At 35.1% G+C, this 22,023-nt stretch overlaps 1 protein-coding gene across 1 annotated transcript in view; it reads left to right on the forward strand.

Moving 5' to 3' along the window:
- ADGRB3 (adhesion G protein-coupled receptor B3) overlaps positions 1-22,023 on the forward strand; it is a 902,542-nt gene that overhangs the window by 832,447 nt on the left and 48,072 nt on the right. The window contains exons 22-25 of the mRNA XM_027852945.1: positions 764-849; positions 4,948-5,046; positions 5,363-5,534; positions 21,099-21,194. Coding sequence (XP_027708746.1) covers positions 764-849; positions 4,948-5,046; positions 5,363-5,534; positions 21,099-21,194 — 453 coding nt within the window. The remainder of the gene's footprint in view (positions 1-763; positions 850-4,947; positions 5,047-5,362; positions 5,535-21,098; positions 21,195-22,023) is intronic.

Below are 22,023 nucleotides of genomic sequence, written 5' to 3' on the forward strand. Positions count from 1 at the left end.
TCAAATCATTTTATAAACCAAAAATTGAAATTCCAATATGTGGTTTACTCATCTGTAACAGATGATTCTGTTGCCCCATTCGGAAATAATATCTTAGGTAGGGAGGCCAAAAGAGAAAAGAAGGAAGAACAAAATAAAACAAAAAATTATATTCAGTAATTAAGTCATGTGAGTGAGTTGACTTCAATTAATCAATTCCTTTTGATACATCACTTTTTTGGACCAATCCTGAGAAGCTGTTATAAACAGTTAAAATGAGAGACATTTCATTCTGGTATTTACATTTTCAATGGAGAAAGAAAACTATGTATGATTACATCTCAGCTGAAACATCTAAAGGATTTTTAAAGTGAAAGTAAGAGGAACATTAAAAGTAAATATTGAAGAATATTTAATAGAGCATACTGTAAAAAAAAAAAACAGTGTTTTGATAGCCATCTCGAAAAACTAATTTCTTAAAAGATCCCACTGATCTACCATAGATTTGTTCTTCGGTTGGCTGTCTGACCCCAACCCTGGAACAATAACCCAGGTCTGATAGCAAAACATCCTTGCCTCATATATCCAATACCCTAGGTTATGGACAGATTATCAAAGGTGTAGGTAGGATGAGGACAGGTTCATATAACCAACTTGCAATGTGTACCTATCTGGGAAGTGACTGCGAATGTTGAATTGATTAGAGATTGATTTCAGGCATAATAGATGTTACTAGATTACTTTCACTACCATTGAAAGGTCAACTGTTGTTTCTATTTGACAGGTCAACATGGTGATTGGCATTTTGGTATTTAATAAACTTGTTTCCAGAGACGGGATCCTAGATAAAAAGCTCAAACACAGAGCCGGGTAAGCTGCAATTGGTAGATTGTGAAGATTCTTTACCAGTGAATCTCATCTTTTCAGTTCCAGATACTCATCAAATGCATTTGATTGTGCTTTGAATTTTGTTCTCCATGTACTGATGTGTTTGGTAGATTTCATCCATTCTAAAAGTTGCAGTTGTACTGTCCTCAGGGAATGTGACCAAAAATACCCAATCATAATAAAACACAAACTAAAGTATTAAGTTAATTTTTAAAGATGCTGATTTTGGTCTTGCCCACCAAAAACATTAAAACCTAAAGTGTATCTATGAAGTAATTGTTTTTGGATGAGGCACTAAGTTATTCCTCAGATGCCCTTGTTCCTGTTAGCTAAAAGAAAAAAAAATAGGAGGCAGGTGAAAAAAAAAAAGCTTATGGTTTACAGTTGAACTGCCTGCCAAGTGACTGAAAGTTTTTTGTGTTTCCTCCAGAGATTTGCCTTTGACTTTTTATGTTAAAATCTAGTTCCTCACATATGATGATATCTTGTCAAACAGCATTCTTGCTCTGGATTTGTCTTCTTTGCAGTGTGTGTGACTACACCCCGCCAAAATGAGCTATTCAGAGTTCTCACATTCACATTTCATCTGCTTATAAAATTGATAAAAGCATCTCTCTGAATTAATTTCACTGTTATTGTATTACCACCATACCGAGTGACTTAATGAAGACATTTCATATGCAGATTGATGTCAGCTTTCTAGGGTTACATTGTCACCCTTCGTAAGCTAGTAGAAATGTGAATGAAACGTTCTCTCTAGTTTTCCCTTTGTATCTATACATATATTTTATACCTTTCATTTTCACCTACTCTTTCTCTCTCTGTTAGAAAGTAATTGCAGCGTAATTCAGAACTTACTCTGCAGTTGTTCTCTTTTCTTTCATAACCTACAAGCTATATCTGATAAGCTAGCTAGTGCTATTTAACATTTGGAGTATTTATCACCTAGTGGTAAGAATTTTGACATTCCTTCAAGCAGTATTATCTTTGTGAAGATCTTCATGACAAAATAGGTTAGTTACAGGGAACATCTACAAGTATTATATTTTGCTAGTGTAGGACTAATTGCTTTTAATGTGTAAATTTGAGATCATTCATGTCATATCTGTAGTTCTGTTTTAGGACAACAAAAATGTTAGTCTAGATAGTTGAGTCTATATAACTTTCCATTTAGTGTTTTCATACATTATTCACCCTCAAAAAATAATAGTTTGAATAACCTCAGGCTGAGTATACACACACACACACACACACACAACCCACTTCTTGATGGCCCAAACAAATCTTGGAAAAACTAATTTCCATACCCATAGTTCCCCACACTAATGAAATTGCACATGCAAGCAACATGTGTGTATATATGCATATATTCACACATGTATGTCATTGTTTTAAAGTATGTATTTTTAAATGAAAATTCTATCTGTAAATAACTATTAGCTAATTAATGAATTAGAATTCTATTTATATGTTTATTGTGAAAGATAATGATTTATTAGCATGAATAAATGCTGAGTGCCTTGAGAGCAATTTTAATTTGCAAATGTATGAAATTCCAAAATACTTATAGAAATTCAAACCTATTTCTAATTCACTGATGAAAACTAATAGCTTCAATGAAAGGTGAAATTTAATTCTAAGAAGCAGAGTAGAGCAAGTAAGAATAAAAATGACTCTAGTTGATGAAGTTGCTATATGGTCTTCTTTTCTATAGTAATGAACCTCTATTCTGTCTTTAGCCATAACAAATACATCAAGAGTTCAAATACTTTTTTGAAATAGTTTTTATCAGTCATACCATATGAAGTGTAAATAAAAATGAGATACAAGTTACCCCTTCAAAATTATCATCATGATGATAAGGTATAAATTGTACCAAAAATAAATGACTAAGACCTCAAGTCTGCATGTTAGAGATGGATTTGGAAAACATAAAATTCAGTTATTAATATAATTACTAATAATATTAAATAATTCAGTTAAAATAACATTCTTGCATGTAGAAGCATATGTGGTCTATAAAATATTTTTTATACTGAATCACAGGGATTTAATCAACGAATTACACCTATATAGAGCATTGTCTCTGCAGGGAAAACTTTTTTATAAGATTAATCAAATATATTAGATAATAAAATAACTAAATATATGGCACAGCAGAATAAAGAAAAATTTCTGTTAATGTCAATACCTATATAAAATAGAATAGGTTTCTTTTAGGTAAAAAAATGGACTAGAGATACATCATTGCCCTCAACAATATTTCTTTTTGGAGATGACAATGACACAAGAAGGCAGCATAGAAATATACTCGAATTATTGACACAAGGCAAAATGAGATTTCAGTTAAATTATCTTTTATTATAGCAAGCTAAGAAACTTATGCCATGCTTTTAAAATTAACATTTAGTAACCCTTGGCCAGTGGCCATGTTTTGAAGGTCTATAAATAAATTAGCTTTACTAAAGAGGGAAAGATTAATGTATGTTTTCAACCATGAAGAGACATGTTACCTGTGAGACAACAGAAAGACAAATGGCAGTACCTTTGTCTTAAAGAACCTAGTATGGAAACAGATTTTGAATAGCAATATGTTGTCTCTTTCAAAGCTGAAACAAGCAAAAAGGCTAGGTCCACCTGAGAAAATCTATTTTGCTTCAAAATTTGCTTCAAAATTACATAAGATTATCTGTCAGGGCTTTCATGAAACAAATTGCACAGAATGTAGTAGCCTTTTTTTTAATGAGTGGAGAGAAGGTAATGGGATATTCCCTTTGCATTGGCATAGAAATGCAAATGATTCAAGGTCAGTTTATGTTGTTCCCCATCAGATAAAACTATTGTTTTTCATATAGGCTTTACTTATGTTCCTTTTTTTTTTTAAGTTTCAAAATCCCTATTATCCATATTGCTGAATTGAATTAATCTATTTTCCCACATTTTCAATGTATATATTCCAAAATGTGCAGAAGGAGAACTAATTTATTGTCATATAACAAAAGTATACATGCCTAGCTAGAAAATTGTTCTGTAACTTTACAATTATGAAAAAATAGGGAAAATTATTGTTTCATATATAATCTGAATTTAGAATTGGAAGACAGAAAATATCATAGAAAATAATTTGGAAATACTTTGGTTCAAAGCTTTCTTCTTGGTTTTGCCATGAAAGTATTTTATCATAATATATCAAGGTATATGTTTATTTTCAAGAGACCTGTTCCCCCAACAGTATATGTGTAACGTTTTCCGTGTAATATGGAGTTGATCACATGATGCAGTGGACTGTGAGTTAGCTAAATTCCAAACTAATCTGAAAAAAATCCACAAAAATCTTAGCTGTCTGGCTAGAGTTTTCAACAAAATGTTCAGAAATGAATATTTTGAACTTAATGCTTACCTACTGTGTTTTATTAAAGCAGAAGAGTATATCATCTTTTTTATTCCCAACTAATAATTCATTGTTATTTCATACATTTCAACCTCTATATTCAGACCATCCTAAAAACATGAACAAAAATTTAAACTAACAAGAAATTTAAACATATAAACCCATTGTGGGGAGGGAAATAAATAATACATTAAGAAAGAATTGGAAGGAAGGTTTTTTTGCATATTTCTGTTTGTTTTAATAACTTTTAAGATGTTTGATATTTTTTATCTCATAAACATATCCACATATGGTTCTTTCTCATGTAAATGCAAATACCTTTCCTGAAGACAGGAGCACTGGTCTGAATAAAGGGATTTCATTGTATGTCTATACTAGCACCTGCTTATGTTTAGCTTAGTGTATTCAGCAACTTTGATCTTTAGGCACAAGGGCCATTAATAGTGTAAATGATGAAAATATGCTTTGCATGGAATGAAGGCCCAGAGTGTTAAAAGTTAATTTTTTAAAAAAAAAATGTGTAGTACAAATGCAGCTTTACAACAGCCTAGCACATTTCATTCATCTTTGATAAGTACTCTTATTTTTCTGCATGAAATCGTATTTAAAAGCTAACTTGCAGTAGCAACGTTTTTTTGGTGAAAATTCAATATTTTGTTCTTTTTTGTGGGTGTTCTGTTTGTTTGCAGTCAGATGAGTGAGCCTCATAGCGGTTTGACGCTCAAATGTGCCAAGTGTGGAGTAGTTTCAACAACAGCTTTGTCAGCCACCACCGCCAGTAATGCCATGTTAGTCCTAATCATTTACATCTTCTTGTTACAAATCTTATACAGTGCATGTGAAAAAATGCTATGATGAAAATTGTGTTTGCTAATATTATAGCTCTGAACATGCTTAAATATTTAACATTGGCAACAGCCTTTATAACTACCATGGGATATTCTGTATAGAAAATAAAATACTAGAATGTAATAAACTTTGTGGTTTCCATGTTAATGGTCTTGTTGCCACCTGTAAAGATGCCTGGTGTAGCAGTGGGTTTGGTTTCTGTTGTGGAACTGGCACACAGCATTATGTCATGTGGTTTTCTCTGTCTCTGAATAGGGCATCTCTTTGGAGCTCCTGTGTAGTGTTGCCTCTCCTGGCTCTGACATGGATGTCTGCCGTTCTGGCCATGACAGACAAAAGATCTATCCTCTTTCAGATACTTTTTGCAGTATTTGATTCATTGCAAGGTTTTGTTATTGTCATGGTCCACTGCATTCTTCGAAGAGAGGTAAATAGTTTAACCTTGGGGGAAAAGGGAAATGGATTGGGAAGGGTTGGAAAGGGTTAGGACTTCCTATTGTGTGTGATCTTTCGTTTTCGATAGTAAGTTCTTTAGGGTAAAACCAGTTACCCAGAGAACCAGGCACTCAGAAGCCCAAAGCAGAAATCAGGCTTTAAGAAATTATTTAGAAGTACCACTATTATTCAGAAAGAGACAGTTTCAAATAGATGGGGTCTGCCCACAGGAAAAAGTAACTTCCAGGTACCAAGAGATAGAGATGAAACACTATGAAACCAAATTGAAAGATCAGTATATCTACACAGGAGAATGATAGATGAGAGGGCAAGGTGGTACAGTTGGATTAAGGCAACAAAAGAAATGGAAACTCCTCATCTGTTTAGATTAAAGACAGTTCATACCTCATCTTCTGATCGGTATTTTAAATGATTTCATTTTAATCAGAAAAGTATTAAAGATTAATGAGTAGTTCTTTTGGCTCTTTATTAAATTGCAAGAAAGGTCACTAGTGTATAAAAGAGGTTAGTAGTTTTGATATGGATGTTTATACTTAGCAAATAAAAAAGCCTGCTCAGTTTGCCACGATTGGCAGTAATTGTCCATGGCAGCTGGGGATCTATGATGACAGAACTCCTTCAGGTAATGTTTGAAGTTTATTACCAGGAGTGAGTGAAGAAACAAGCTATCCTTCACCATCACAGCCACTGAACTTCACCAGATGTCCCCAGAACTGTGATTTGTTTCAGACTTGATTTGTTTAGTGGTGAAATACTATTTTCCAACCTGTGTAAAAAGAGTTCTGAGAGCCTGCAAACACTGACACGATATTTAGAAGGTACCTTTATGAGTCATTTTAATGTTTGCCCTGGGGATGAGTGGAGACAGGAACACTGAGAACCCAAAAGACTTGGTCCCATGTTGAGGATTTAAAGAGACTGTTCTACCTTGTCATTCTGCAGCATGCACCTTGTCCATTAGAGATTTAAATACGTGCACATACATACATGCACACATTCATGGTGTTCTATAAACATAACTATTAGCCTTTACCCAGTCAGAGACTTTTAAGGATATTGCCAGCCCCCTAAGTAGCTTACAGATGTTAACCTCCCATTTATTGCCTGCAAGCCTCTCATATGACAGCAAGCAATGGATTCAAATTGAAAATTTATTCATATTGCTTAGGAGGTAATTTCATAATTTAAAAAAAATCTGATTAAAGTTCCAGCTTCAAAAACTGAGTATTCCAGCATCACCAACAAATTACTATACAGAGCTTCAGGCTGAAGAAGCTACCAAATATCAACTATTATCGTTGCGGCTTGTTTGTTGTTGTTGAGTTTTGCTGTTGTTATTACTAAAGGGTAACTTCTTTGAAGATGAGAGTGGTAATAATGAGACTTTTTCACTAGCATCCAGTTAAATGCTCTGTTTCCAAAACATTCTTTGTCTGTAATCTTGTTCTGAACCTCAAATAAACTCTGTAGGATTCTATTACCTTCATTTTTTAAAATATAAAACTAAGGCTCAAAAAAGGTTAACTGACTTGTTCATGATCTCATACCTATCAGAAGCAAGACTTCTTCCCAATTCTCCCAACTTCAAATCTAGCATTATTCCATACTGCTTCTTTCTTGAACTTGGATAATATTTATCCAACAATTTGATTTATTCCAGCATGCCTCCTAAAATCCAGGCACTGTACTAGAAGCTGACAGTGGACCTGAGATTTGAGGACTTGGATTTCAGTCCTGGCTCTGCCACTTCTAACTTTGTGACCTAGAGTCTCATCTCTTTGAGCCTCAGTTTCTTCATGTAATAAAATAGGTGGGTTGACCCCTTCCAACTCTGAATCAAATGATCCTAGAAAGACAAAAATGAAATTCAAAGCAAGTTCTGTTCTATTCAAACTATATTTACCCTGAGATTTTGCTGTGTTTAATATTGTAATTAATATTTAGAAGCAATGAAAATCTTAAGTTTCTGCCTTTCTAGGGCATTTTTCATAGATGAAAAAAGAGGTTTTACCAGGTAGTATAACTCCAATTTTAATATATTCTATATATAATAAACATTTGAATATATGTTGATATATGCTGAGTTGTAACCTTCAGGTACAATAGTAGAAAGAAAGAGTTCCCTTCTAAATAATTTGCTTTTTTCTTCAAAGAAAATATTTTAGTCTTCCTAAATGCTTTGCTGACGTTAGGTAGCCTTAACTTATTTTTTTGATAGTTGGGCATCCTTATAAAGGCTTATTTATTTCAGTTGTTTTGATTAAAATGGTACAATAATTTATTTCAAACAGGAATCAATCTCAGTTCTCTTACAACAATAGCAACTTTATCAGAAACCTGATTAGACTCTAATTAATTCAAATTATTCAAGGCAGCTAGGTGGCACAGTGGATAGAGTGCCTGAAGTCAGCAAGACTCATCTTCTTGGCCTCAGACATTTACTAGCTGTGTTACCCTGGGCAAGTCACTTAACCCTGTTTGCCTCAGTTCCTCATCTGTAAAATGGGCTGGAGAAGGAAATGGTAAACCATTCCAAAATCTCTGCCTGGAAAACCTACAATGGGGTCATGAAGAGTCAGACACAACTGGAATGACTGAGCAACAACAAATCCAACTCACTCACTGAAAGGGTTTCTGCTCTCTTGGGTATTCGGTAAATATCTCTTTTCTATTAATGGAGAATAAAGCAGAGACAGTCTATTATACATAATAACTTTTAAAATGAGTTGAAATTGATGGAATTTATAACAGAAAACTCCTTATAAAACCTGAATGCCAAACTTCCTTCAGTCCCAACACTAAGATGACAAAGCACATATCTACTACTCATGTAACATCTTCTTGAAAATATTGTCACTTCTCTATATCATAAATCCTCATTTCAGTTAAGGTTGAATCTATACCAAACTCAATATAAAGAGATTGTGTTACTTAAGGACCAAAAGAATATAATCAATTATTGGATTAATAATTTAATTTCCAGTTGTTATCCTCCCCTTCACCTGAATTTTTTTAATTTACTTTGAACATATTCTATATTTTGATCTGTGCAAACCAATCAATAAATATTTATTAATTACCTATTAGGCATCAGGGGTACAGGGACAATGAATGACATATTGACTTGACTTATGAGAAGGAATTAAGTATTTGTTAAGTGCCTACTATGTGCCAGGCTGTGAGCTAAGCCCTAGAGGTACAAAGGCAAAAATACTCCCTGCCCTCAATGAGCTCACAATCTAGTAAGAAAACGGCGTATGCAAGGAGCTTGATTTGACTAGATAAGAGAGTTCACGTGTTAATATGCATAAATATAAAGCAAATAAGTACAGATATACGTAAAGTAATTATATACAAGGTAGTGTGGAAGGGAGAACATTAACAATTGGGATCAAGGAAGGCTTCATGCCTGATGTCTTTGCCCTAAGCAACACCATTTGTTTACCCTGTACTTAGGTTCTTATTCATAGCTAAAAGAATAGATACATCTTTCTGCAGCAGGAATCCCACACCTCCCCAAAACACAGATTCCACAAACATTATATCTGAAGATAAATGGTCAGCCTTATGATACAGATTTTGCTCATAATAATCAAACTTGAATACTACAGGAGATCCCAGAGACAAATGAGTTCTCCATTTACTAATTTCCCAGTTATAGCATTTTTCTTGGGTGACTCAGAAAACGTGATAATATTTTAGTGTAATCCCTTTAAATTTCTCTAACAATTTATATAAACACTGCACCATATATTTCTTTTTAGATGGAGAGAGATTTGGGGTAAGAAATGTACTCAGCAAAAATGATTTCCACTTTCATTGTGTCTTTTAATATGTATTGTAAAAATGTGCCTATATGCTGTCTCTTTAACAGCCCTTTTCTGTCTGTTTCTTTTATTTTCCTTTAAATAATTTTCCCCAATAATATTTTGAAACACTTTAAGCACATTAACTGTTCTAGTTTTCCTATGAAGAAAGTGGGTGTTCATGTAGGAGGAATGTAGCCTGTAGTATAAAAGAGAGAAAAGAAATACTCTAATGCTGGCATTTTAATGGTGATGCTGTGAGTAGGGCATAATTTCTTTGAGAAGTAGCCATGCTTTCACAAATCTGCAGCCTAGCATTGTTTGCATATAAGGAAAAGAGACAGAAGGAGAATATACTAATGGCTGTGTCTCTGTCAGTCCAATTATAATGTTTACATGAAAATTTTCTTTAGTAATTTCTTTTTCTTTAATAATTATAATTCATATTTTTTGAGTTGAGACTTAGGTTCAAATCAAGGTTTTGTTACTATCTTTGTCTACCTGAGCTGCTAAATTAATCATTCTGGGCTTCTGATTCTTACCTATAAAATCTGAGAACTGGAGCTGTGGGAGGATGGAAATCCTAAGGGTACTCAGTAAGGCCCAAGATCCTTGTGTCACATCAAGAGGTCAGGCAACAAACGTTATTTGGTGTAGAGCCTGGAAGACTTTGGGATACAGCGGTAGGGCAAATCTTAAGGCCTGGTGGTCCTGCTAACTTTCATCTAATATAAGTCTTTGCACAGTCAAGTAGCCTAGGATGGTGTCTTGGCAGCCCAGGATCAAAAGAGGGGCAAAAGAGAAAACCGGGGGAAAGAACTGTATTTGGAATCAGCTAACTTGATATCCCCACTCTGTCACTTAATACCTATGTGACCTAGTACCTCTTTGTGCTTTAGTTTCCTCACCTATAAAATAAGGGGGTTGTGCTAGATAACCTCCAAGCTCTCTTCTAACTTGATATAAATGATCATATGAACTCCTTCATACTTCAACTTTCACAAAGTTATTTTTTAATCATTTACCTCAGAAGACATTTTCTCAATATAGTTATGCCTTATCACTTTGCTTTGCTAAAATTACAACTGCTTCTTTGTTTCATCTATTTTAAAATGATCTATTTCATGCCCTTTAGAAAAAAAAGGTATAAGTGATATTTGTGAAGAGGGGAAAGAAAAATCAATAAAAAGAGGGAAAAAACCTTCATCAACAAGCCAAATTGTTACAACCTGGCTACACTTTCAACTGTTCATCTTAAATCTCTGTTGTTAATTTGGATCAAATGAAATAACCCTGGAGTTCCTAGGAGAAATGCACACATGTTTTCTCATTTTTCTTCACATTTATTAATTAGAATCCATTAAGATTAAGTATGTATTCTGCATATCCTATTTACTTCCTCTGCTTCTAAATTGCTAGGGGAAAACAAGCCAGAGAAGAGTTATGAAGCCTGTACAGTGGTTACTGTTGCTAGGAAACACCTTCCTTGGTAGCCGCACATCCATCTCTCTCGCTGTGTCTGGCTCAAAGACAATCTTGCCGTTTGATTTCAGAAGGGGAAGGGAAATAAGATTGTGATACAGACTGAGCTACTGTAAAGTCCTTTTGCTAAATGAAAGGCAGAAGGAAAGTGAATGCTTAAGTAGATAATTTCATAATTTCCATGTGAGAGTTCTTTGGCAGTTCTGCCGTAAAGACAATGGGATATCAGGTTCAGGGCCTTCTTTGCATGTAAAAAAGCTGAGAATGCACCAGGCCAAAATTTTGTATTTTTGATACATGTGTATATATATATTTGTATACAAAGCATTTAGCACCTAGTATAGGTCAGGTTCTGTGATAGGTGCTAGGTATATAAAGAAAAATGAAGCATCCCTTGCCCTCAAGGAGCCTACATTATAACAGGAGAAAACATGAACATATGTAGGTCCACATAGCTATATAAATAATACAAAACAGGTCTAAGCTACCTTTGGAGAAGACCTAGGGAGACTAGCTACACTGGCACACATCCAAACATATATTCATGTGCATATTGTCTCCTAAGAGAGGCAACGTGGTATACATAGTAGATAGAGTCAGTATTCAAGTTCTGCCTCTGACATATGATGGCTGAGTGACTATGGGCATATTCCTTAACCTCTTACAAACCCAGGCAGCTCTCAGAGAGACAAATGTTTCTGATCTCCATCAGTGGAAGGAGTCTTTATACCGGAAGTCTCTGGCTCTGGTCAAATCACAGGTGCAAATCACCCCACCCCAAACCCCCAAATATCTTCTAAAGCAGAAAATTAGACTGTAAGCTCCTTGAGAGCAAGAATTTCTTTCTGGCCTTTCTCTGTATCACCAGATAGCACAGTTCCAGGCACATAGAAGGTACTTAATAAAGACTTATTGATTTGACTTTTAGTACTTACAGCTTTCTTCTTTGCTACTTGTTCTCATCAATATCATCATCTATAACTAATATTGCACATGGTATGAAAGAGAGTATTGAATAAAACAAACAAAAGAAGCAGTGTCCTTGCCTGTGTTTCACATACAGAGTGTTCCAAAAGTCTTGGTACAGTTTTAAGCTATTAATGTCCCAAAAGTTTTAATGCAATAATAATCTATTAAAAGGTTACTAACAGTTAAAAATCTAGCTATCAAAGCTAAAAACTACACTAAGACATTTGGGACACACTGTATACAACAAATCTGCCCAACCAGTCAAGAAACAATTTGGGGGGAAATATATATATATGTATACATATATATGTGTATACACACATACACCCACACACACACACACACACACACACACACACACATATATATATATATTCTGTATCTCAAAGACTAGATAACTCCATAGAGGGATGCATGAATCTAGAACCCTAGCTATTTGTAGAATGTAGAGCAATGAGTTGTGAAAAGCTTTGAAGAGCTAGAAGATGAAGGACTACAGTATATCTCCATCACTTGGAAAGAGGATATAGATTTTGGAGTCTTTGAAGACTTGTGGATTGGTGGGTACATTATAAGAAGAAGACTTAAAGATAGCAGATGACTTCTGAGATGATTTAGTGCTTTAAATGGAAGAAAAAGGTCTTCGGACCAGCAAATGGAACACAGGAGTTAGGTGAGTTTAAATGTGAGATAATCAGGGACTCCTAAGCAATCTCCACTAAAAGATAAGGAAATTGGTTCTTTAATAGAGAGTAGGGGGAGGAGAGGGACCAAAGACCTCAAAAGAAAAGTATGTCACAAAAAACAGCAGCACAATGCTTAGAAATAATTGGTCTTGAAGCACCCCTTCCAACAGAGTAATAAAGGAAATAATAAAAGAGCAGAAAATTATGTTGAATTAGTTCAATTGTAACATGACTAGGTCTTTGGCCAGATGGTCAGATAACTATGCATGTATAGAGAGAGCTTTAAGATTTACAAAGTTGTTTTCCCTCTCAAAACAATTAAGTGAGTTAAGGAAGGAAAAAGAACAAATTAATTTTTCCATATATTTTGCTCTTCTCCAGGCAAAAATTCAATAGTATATGTTTTTTCCACTTCCATTCTGATTCAGATTTTTGTTCAGCCTGATGATATCATGGACTGATATTTAGCAAACTCCTACGATTCTCTGATAATACCTAGAGGCTTATGAGGTTTAAAAGGAATATTAAATTAGCCATTTGTAACAATTATTTGTGAATGTGTTGACTTATAGAAAGTCTATGACCAAGAGAGTCAACTCTTGGCTTATGTACTAATCAGCAATGTTAGCTCTTGCCTGCTATTGACTTCATCTCTTCCGCAGTAGCCTCAGTGTACTTTTCCAGTCCCTTCAATTTGCCTAGAATTTCACCCCTTAGAATTCCTAGCTTCCTATAAAGCCAAGAATAATGAATGTCTCTTCTCTGATGAGGCCTTTCTTCTTCTGCCCAGTTTAGTGCTCTTTCTCTCACCTCTTGTTTTATTCTTCTCTCTGAAGAATGTAAACTCCATGTGGGCAAAGAATATTTTGTTTTTGTCTTTGTATTTTTTTTAAAACAATGCCTTTCACATGGTAGGTATTTAATAACTGCTAGTTGTATTGAATTGCATTGTTGAATTGGGAGCGTGGGCAGGGGGCAATGGCAATATAGAGAATAGAGTCGCAGAGTTGAGAAAATAACCACAACTAATACCGGATTGGCACATGTGTCACCTCCTTTCTTCCTGCTTCCCTGCAAGTCCTTGCATTGCCTACCTCTCTTGAGATAGGCATAATAAAACCTCATACAAAGATGTATATGTTGGGCACAAGGATTTAGACCTGACATATCTCTCTTATATTTCCATAACACTTCTAAAAAGATATGAACATCCCCATATTAATTACAACATTGATTACTGTGCCGTTTAGGAGTAATTAGAACCACCAATGGGCTCTAGTTATTCTACTTTATTGCTAAGTTATATAAATCAGACTTCTAAAAAATTTTTGCTGCTAACATTTCGTGATATGCTTCATGCAATTCAGAGTTGACACAAGTCATGAGAGTTCGTTACTTCTAGAAGTTTATAACATGAAAAAGAAAAATCAACTGAAAATCAATTATTATATGGAGGGAAAGAATGCAAGTCACTAACAAAGAATACATGATTGTTTCCTTGATCACTGAAAACTTCCTTTAGGAAATCAATATCAAGCAAGCAACACTAGTGATGATGACACATTGTCATCATGATGACCCAGACTTTTTTTCTGAAGCGAAATTCATACATTTTTGTTCCCCCTTTTCCCTTTCCTGTCACTGAAGCAACTAGACTTCATGACTATAATGTCATCCAGATGTTTATGTATTTCACAAATGGGATACCTGAAAGGCAGCCTACTAGTTCACCTTGCGATCTAATGGGAAAGTTTCTTTCAGATTGAGGGACTGCTAAGAGAACAAATTATGCAAAAGTTGGTGGCAATATACTTGAAAAAACATTCAGAATACAGAATTGCACATCAGACCTTGTTTCTGGGATAGGGAAAAAGAAGAGAGGGAAAAATAGTAAACTCTATAGGTGCCAAACCAATATTGATATGCAGACTATTTTACATGTGGCTTAGTTGCTCTGGGGCATTACACATAGAAAGATTTAACCATCCATATAATCACCCCTCAACAACATAGTGATTGTTTTATATCTATAGATAGTAAGTACATAGGCTTATACATGTCCTTATTGTCCTCTCTAGTAGAACGTATGTCCCTCAAGTTTCATTCTTTGTATTTGAATCCTTGGTATCTGACACAAGTAGGTATTTAATAAAATCCTTGAAAACTGATTAACTAGTAAAGCCTTTAATAGTGAAATTATTTCTTTTAATAGCTTAAAACGGCTTATGTGATAGGAAGCTTAGAAAGATAAGAAATGAGATCTGTTTGGCCCCAAGTCTAAATAAGGAACCCAGTTCAAACTACACAGTCTCATTCATGGAGGTTTTCTAAATTGGTCTATTGCCAAACATTCCTTGGACGATCTCCTTGAGATCTCTAAATCTGCCAATGACTTTCAAGATTATCCTCTGGAAGCTTTATTTTCTGAAAGAGTACCAACAGAGAAGCCCTTCTGTAACTTCTACTGTGACTAATTAAATCACTCTCTCTATAGGAGATGGACAGTAAAAAGACACACCTCTGACAACTGCTTTGAACTTATTTCTCATCCAAGAATCCTTCCTTAATAAGGAAGATTTATAGCTTCCTAAGGGAGTCCTAAGAACAGCTCCCAGCAGGAAACAGTCAGGATAACTTACCACATATGTGGTGTCTTAAGATAAAATGACAGCCATATCAAAAGACTTTCAGACTGCTACAGACTATTAAATTCTTTATCTTCCTGCTCCTTATTTTTGTAAACCTATTCTCTGATTTTTTTGTTACTCACATACTCATGAATCTGTGATCTCATTGATGTAGCTATTTTACCCTACAGTACGGAGTACAACTGACCCATGCCTGCCAATCTAAAATGATCCTTGCCCATGACTTTCCATGTGTTTGTCAAAAAGGGTCTATGAAACATGCTGGAGACCTGCCTTGAGCATGACAATAATACCAGCAGAGTATCAGAGCTGTCCACTAGTTATCTCTTTCTCTCACCACATAACCAGTTCCTCTTCTATCATATAGTTCTCTAATGGCATACCTTTACACTTCTTCATAATTCCTTATTTAAAATGAGTTACAGTCTTTTTATGCCCATTTTTGTATCCCATAATTTTATTTTAAAGCCCTAAATATTTTAAAACCATTGAAATACCTACCCCAATACCCAGTTTAGTTATTTCACTGGATAGTCTTAATGTTCTAAAACCTAGACAGCACTATAACTTCACCTGCAGTGGAAAACCTGGAGGGAAGTATTTTGAAAGAAGAGAAATTCAGTTTCCACATGTTCCATAATTTATACTAGGCAGCACGGTGCAGTGGAAAAAGTACTGACTCTGGAGTCCAAGGACCTTGCCTATTACTATCATACCCTATTCCTGGGTCTCAAATTTCACATCTATAAAATGAGAGGGTTCGACTACATTACCTCTGAGGTCCCTTCTGGCTCTTGAACAATAATTTTGGGGGAGGGTTTTTGTTTTTAGTCAAAGTAGTTTTGTTTTTTAGTCAAATAGGAACTACTACAAAGACTTAGTGTTGCTAGAAGCAGAAGACTTCAATTAATTTTGAAACAACTGAAAGATCTATAATTGTACTAAATCATTCCCTATAAAAATGATTCATCTGTATCCCTACCTAAACTTATTGACTTATTCATAATCCATTGTAAACCAGGTATAAGAAGTTAAATAATAAATTCAATTCAACAAACATTAACCACTCTCTATTTACTTTGCATGAGTTTAAATTACAGAGAAGGTATCAGGGTGCATAGATAGAGGGAGGTTCCTCATCTGGAAGAGGGAAATCACAGGTTTAGTCCCACACCAAGCTAAACACTTAGAAGAGAAATAAAGTTTACATAAAACACAGTCCCTGTCCTATTGGATTTACAGTCTAGTTAGGGGATCAAAATCAGAGTTACTTCTGTTATTTTGAGATAAGGGTAATAATAAAGGGAAAAAGTGTTCATTGCTTCAGAATCCCTGGAGGTTATAGTTATGAACTTTGCAAGTTTTTTTTTGTTTGTTTTTGGGTAATTGGGGTTAAGTGACTTGCCCAGGGTCACACAGCTAGTAAGTGTCAAGTGTTTGGTCTGAAGCCAGATTTGAACTCAGGTTTGCCTAACTTCAGGGCTGGTGCTCTATCCTCTGCATTTTTTTTATACATTATTCTGTTTTTTTGTTTGTTTGTTTATTTGTTTTTGTTGAGGCAATCAGAATTAAGTGACTTGCCCAGGATCACACAGCTAGTAAGTGTCAAGTATCCCAGACTAAATTTGAACTCAGGTCCTCCTGACTGCAAGGCCAGAGCTCTATCCACTGCGCCACCTAGCTGCCCTATAGTTATGAACTTTGACAGAAATTTATCAGTTCACCGTAAAAAAGAAAAAAGAAAAAAAAAGAGGGCAACATATGAATTCTGACTACATTTGATTTTTTAAGAATTCTTTTTGGGCTAGACTTGCCACCCTAAAAAACTTGCTTCCTTTTTTCTTCTCCCACTATAGTGTTGATGTTGGGTTGTTCTGTTGGTTGTTTTTTTTTTTTTTACCAATCAATAAAATCTAAATTATTTTTAGATCTTTCTAAGCCCCATAGACAGCTCACAAAGAAGAATCTGTCTACATTTACCTGATGTGAACCAACCAGAAAAAAACTGGAAAAATTTAACCAACTGTCCAAAATTTGTAGATCTATGAATGCTTTAGTATTATAGATATATCATTTTCTTCTTTCAGAGTATTGGTTTTTAGAGGCATCCTTCCCTTACCATATGTTAAGCTTCATGAAGGTAGAACTGGCATCTCATGACATAATTTGAGTTGGAAGGGTCCTCAACAGTCTCCTCAATAACCAAACCACAAAAGGAGTCAATACTAGAACATATCCAACAAATAATCATCCAGCCTGTGCTTAAAAATTGCAAATGAGAGCAAAAACCCACTGCCTTCTGAGGCAACCCTTTTGGATAACACTAATTGTTAGGAAGTTTTTTTTTTTTTAAACTTAAATTCCCACTTTGTAATGTGCACCTTTTTTTTGTGGTGCTGCTCTGGTCCAAATAAAATGATGCTATTACCTCTTCTACATGAAAGCCATTTAAATACTTGAAGACAGCTAACATCAGAACTCTCACCACCACACCTTGCATCAAGAGTCTTCTCTTCTCCAGACTAAACGTTCCCAGTGCCTCCAGCCTATCTTCAAGACCCTTCATTATAATGATTGCCTCATCTACCACTGTCCAGTTTATCAGTGTTGTTCACCTATATGACTCAGAACTGAACATACTGGGGCAGCTAGGTGGAGCAGTGGATAGATCACTGTCCCTGGAATCATGAGTAACTGAGTTCAAAGCCAGCCTCAGACACGACATTTACTAGCTGTGTGACCTGGGCAAGTCACAGCCCCAATTGCTTTGCCAAAAAAAACCCCAAAAAACTGAACATAATATATATACTCGAGATATTCACTGAACTCATCTAAACTTTTCTCTCTCTAATGCCTACCTTGATAGTCTACACAAAGTGGACCTTAAAAAACATTGGACTCAATATAAGAATACATTCCTTATTCAATGTATTATCTAATCTAGTCTTTTTCCCACCCTCCACCTCTGGCATCTCGGACTATTTAAGAATAGTTTACCTAGACTGTTATGTTAATTTCCAACATTTCTCTCCCTTTGGGAATCTAGGGAATATTGAATAAACTCCCCTGTAAATCAACATGTAAATCTATATAAATAATAATAACTAGCATTTATGTATCTTTTAAAGTTTGCAAAGTACTTTGCTAATGTTATCTTATTTTATCCTCACAACAGCCCTGTATGATAGGTGCTATTATAATACCCATTTTAGAGATTAGAAAACTAAGACAGGGAATAAGTGATTTGCCCAAGATTACACAACTAGAAAGTGTCTGAGTCAGGATTAGAACTCAGATATTCCTGACTCCAAATCCAAACATCCACTGTGTCATCAGGGACAGGGAGATATCTCTGATTGAAAATTCTGTGAAAGTTAGTACTATAAAAAACTCATATAGCTTTTGGAATGACTGTGGGCTCCTGGGATTAGAAAATTTAGAGATGGAGTCATCCCCCTTTTTACAGATGAGAAAATTGCTGGGTTTTGAAGGGAGTCTTGCAGAAATACTTTTATATTTTGATATCAGCCCCAAATCTTTGGCTGGATTCCCCATTTTGAAGGTCAGGAAGATAAAGTATGACCACAGTGGAAGATATTTTTAGGGAAACCTTTCAAAATGTATCTTGTCAAGCAGTGGTGCCCAACTCAAATAGAAATAGGGAGCACTAGAGAATCCAAAAGGATCCCTGCAGGCTGCATATTGACAATTTTAAAATGTAATATTATCTGTGTTTTATTTTATTTGTATGTATTTTGTTAATTCTTTTCCAGTTACATTATAATCTGTTTCAGGCCATACTGAAGAGTGTTTTGGGCCACATGCTGTAGCAAGACACATTTGAGACCTCTATTATAGATCATTAAAGACAACAAAACAAAAGATCCCCCAGGGCAGCCTTCCTGAATATTATTTATTCCATTTTTTTAAACTGTGTCCTATTTGCAATTGCCCTAAGGCACAATTGCAGACAGCTAGCATATTGTGATTGTTCTGACTACTCTTCTGTGGACTGTCTTAAATACAAATATGTTTTCAGTACTGGCTTCATCAATTCTTGTTTCTGCAGACCAGATAAATAGACGATCAGAAAAAAAAATTCCTCTATTACTCTGTGGGTATATTGACTGGATTCATGAACTATATCAGACCCTTAACCATTTAGTCTAATTTGGAAGTAGCTTCCAAAGAGGGCCATGAGGGGCCCCAAAACAAATGTATCAGGGAATGGGCTTTTTTCTCCAAGTGGTAAGTCACTCATAGGGAAAATCTAGTAGAATTAGGTCTATTTCCCTAAAACTGACAAGGAAAAACATGAGACTAGGCCCCACAGAACATGTGCTTTTATTAGTAAGTCTAAAGGTATGTAGTATGCTTAGATAGGAAGTTATCTTACCCAGCTCCTAATCCACCCCTGAGGTAGAGGGTAGTTTCAGATTATCACTTATTCTCTAGAAGTTCTTTCTCTAGGACAAGGTTCTCAGCCTGCACTCTACTACTCTGTCAAATGTTTTTTGTTTGTTTTTAATATTCTAATAACTATATTTCGATATAATTTATTTTCTTCATATCCCCATGCATTTTATTTAATGCATTTAAACACATTATTTGGAAGAGTCAGATTGATATGGTTTTTTAAAAGATTTTCAAAGCACTTTTCTCACAATATTCATATAAGTCTGTAGATGAGGAAGCAGCTCCAAGAAGGAAAGGTAACTAACTACCAACTGCACTGTTGTTGTTGAGTCATGTCCAACTGTCTGTGACCCCGTTTGGAGTTTTCTTTGCAAAGATATAGGAATTGTTTGCCATTTCCTTCTCTAGCTCATTTTAGAGATGAGGAAACTGAGGTAAACAGAGTTAAGTGACTTGGCCAGAGTCACACAGCCACTAGTTTGAACTGAGGCCAGGTTTGAACTGAGGAAGACGAATCTTCCTGACTCCAGGCCTGGCACACTATCCATTGCACCATCAAACTCATTGGATACCCAACTAGAACCAGGATTTAAAAGCTGAATCTGCATCAAAACCCAGAGGAACTGGCAATAGAGGCAAAGGATATGAGTTCAAATCTATCCTGATACTACCTGTGCGACCTTGGGCAAGCCACTCATTCTCTCTGGGTCCCAATTCCCTTATCAATAAAATGAGAGGATTAAACTAGATGACCTTGGAAGCCCCTTCTAGCTAGAGATCTATGAGCCTGTTATTCTGAATCCAGTACTCTTTCTACCACAATTCTATTACCATTATCTCTAAATACCTGCTAGAGGGGATGCAGTGAGTCCAATGATTTATCCTTAAACATAGAAGGAGCGTGCAATTAAAATGATCATTTGCTTCTATCCTTTGATACTTCTCGATTTCATCTCTACAATAGGAATATCCTTTGACAGTGTGAACAGTAAGAATTAGCACCACTTTCTTCACATCTAGTAAGTTACTAAGCCCTAAAGGCAAAAAGGATATTTTCTTTCTGAGGATCCTCTACACAGACAGTGGAAAGAAAAAAAAAAACTTTAAATCTTCCTCCTAAAGGAGGATCATAGATTTATCTCATTTCTTACAACATTTCAAATTCTGTGAAGATTCTGCCAAACCGGATAGTAAATTTCCTGTCCAGGACATACATATTGTTTTTAACAGTGGGAATCAATCTGCCCTTTGGCATGCCGATGGTCAGACAGAAGAATTATTAGTGCTGAGCCAGATAAAACTACGTTGATAGCTGCAAAGTTCTCAGTTCTTATCTCCATAGACTGACTATCTGGCAAACTATAAATCTCCCTAGGAGAGAAGAAAGCCTAAGAATTCATGTATTTGCATTAAGGTGTCATGATAAAGTGAGCATTAGATCATAAGATTGAAGCTTTTGTTCACTTTATGCTTAAGTCACTATATGAAGGCAAAAAAAAAAATCAATATTTTGTCATCCTTTTCACAGGTTCAAGATGCATTTAGATGTCGGCTAAGAAACTGCCAAGATCCAATCAATGCAGACTCCTCAAGTTCTTTCCCTAATGGACATGCCCAAATCATGGTGAGTTTTTACTTTATCCTTAAAACTGTCATTAGGCAATAATTTTTTTAAAGAGAAAAAACAAATGTCCTTAATAGTAATAATGATAATAATAATAATAATAGGAAAGACCCAATGAGTGAGTTAATTTTTAGCTCATTAATCTTTACTTGAAGAATATTATAATATTCATCTTTTATTAAATTCCTATACTACGATTCCAGGGTTGCAAAAGTTTAGATGTTGCTCTTTTATTGCCCTCCTGTTCCCACTTAGCAATCTGAAGGAGGTGATTTCTTTTTGGAAGGAACAACTAGATTAAACTTTTAAGAAAGACTCTGGTGTTTATTTAGAACAGAGAATGTGATGGGTGGTACACTTTTTGCTGTCTTCAACGCTTAATGGGGTGACATTCTTCCAAAGAAAGAACAACTAGGGAATTATTGAGATGGTAACAACACTTGTTGAATGAAGGCATACTTAATTATAACCACTTGGATTTGCCTTAACATCCTATTTAGAAATCAGATGAGATGGATACTCTAGGTTTTTAAAAGGTTAATATTTCATAGATTCTCAGAGCCTCTTTGTTTCACTTCAGTCCATATCAAAGAGGCCAAGTTAGACACCATTAACTAAAATATGGGAAGAGTCAATACTTAGAAAATTTATGTGCCCATACACACACAAGTTTTTAACTTTAGAAAATTCAAAGATGACATTGAATAGCACAGGGCTGGATTAATGATTTTGGCTCTTTTTTTCCCCTCAAATTGAGTTATCAAAATAATAATTGGGGTTTTTATATGCAGTTATTTTTAATTACAGGGCAAATATTTGAATTGGACTA

Source organism: Vombatus ursinus, unplaced genomic scaffold (genome assembly GCF_900497805.2).
Source record: "Vombatus ursinus unplaced genomic scaffold, bare-nosed wombat genome assembly UNPS02009835.1, whole genome shotgun sequence".
NCBI classification, from domain to species: Eukaryota; Metazoa; Chordata; class Mammalia; order Diprotodontia; family Vombatidae; genus Vombatus; species Vombatus ursinus.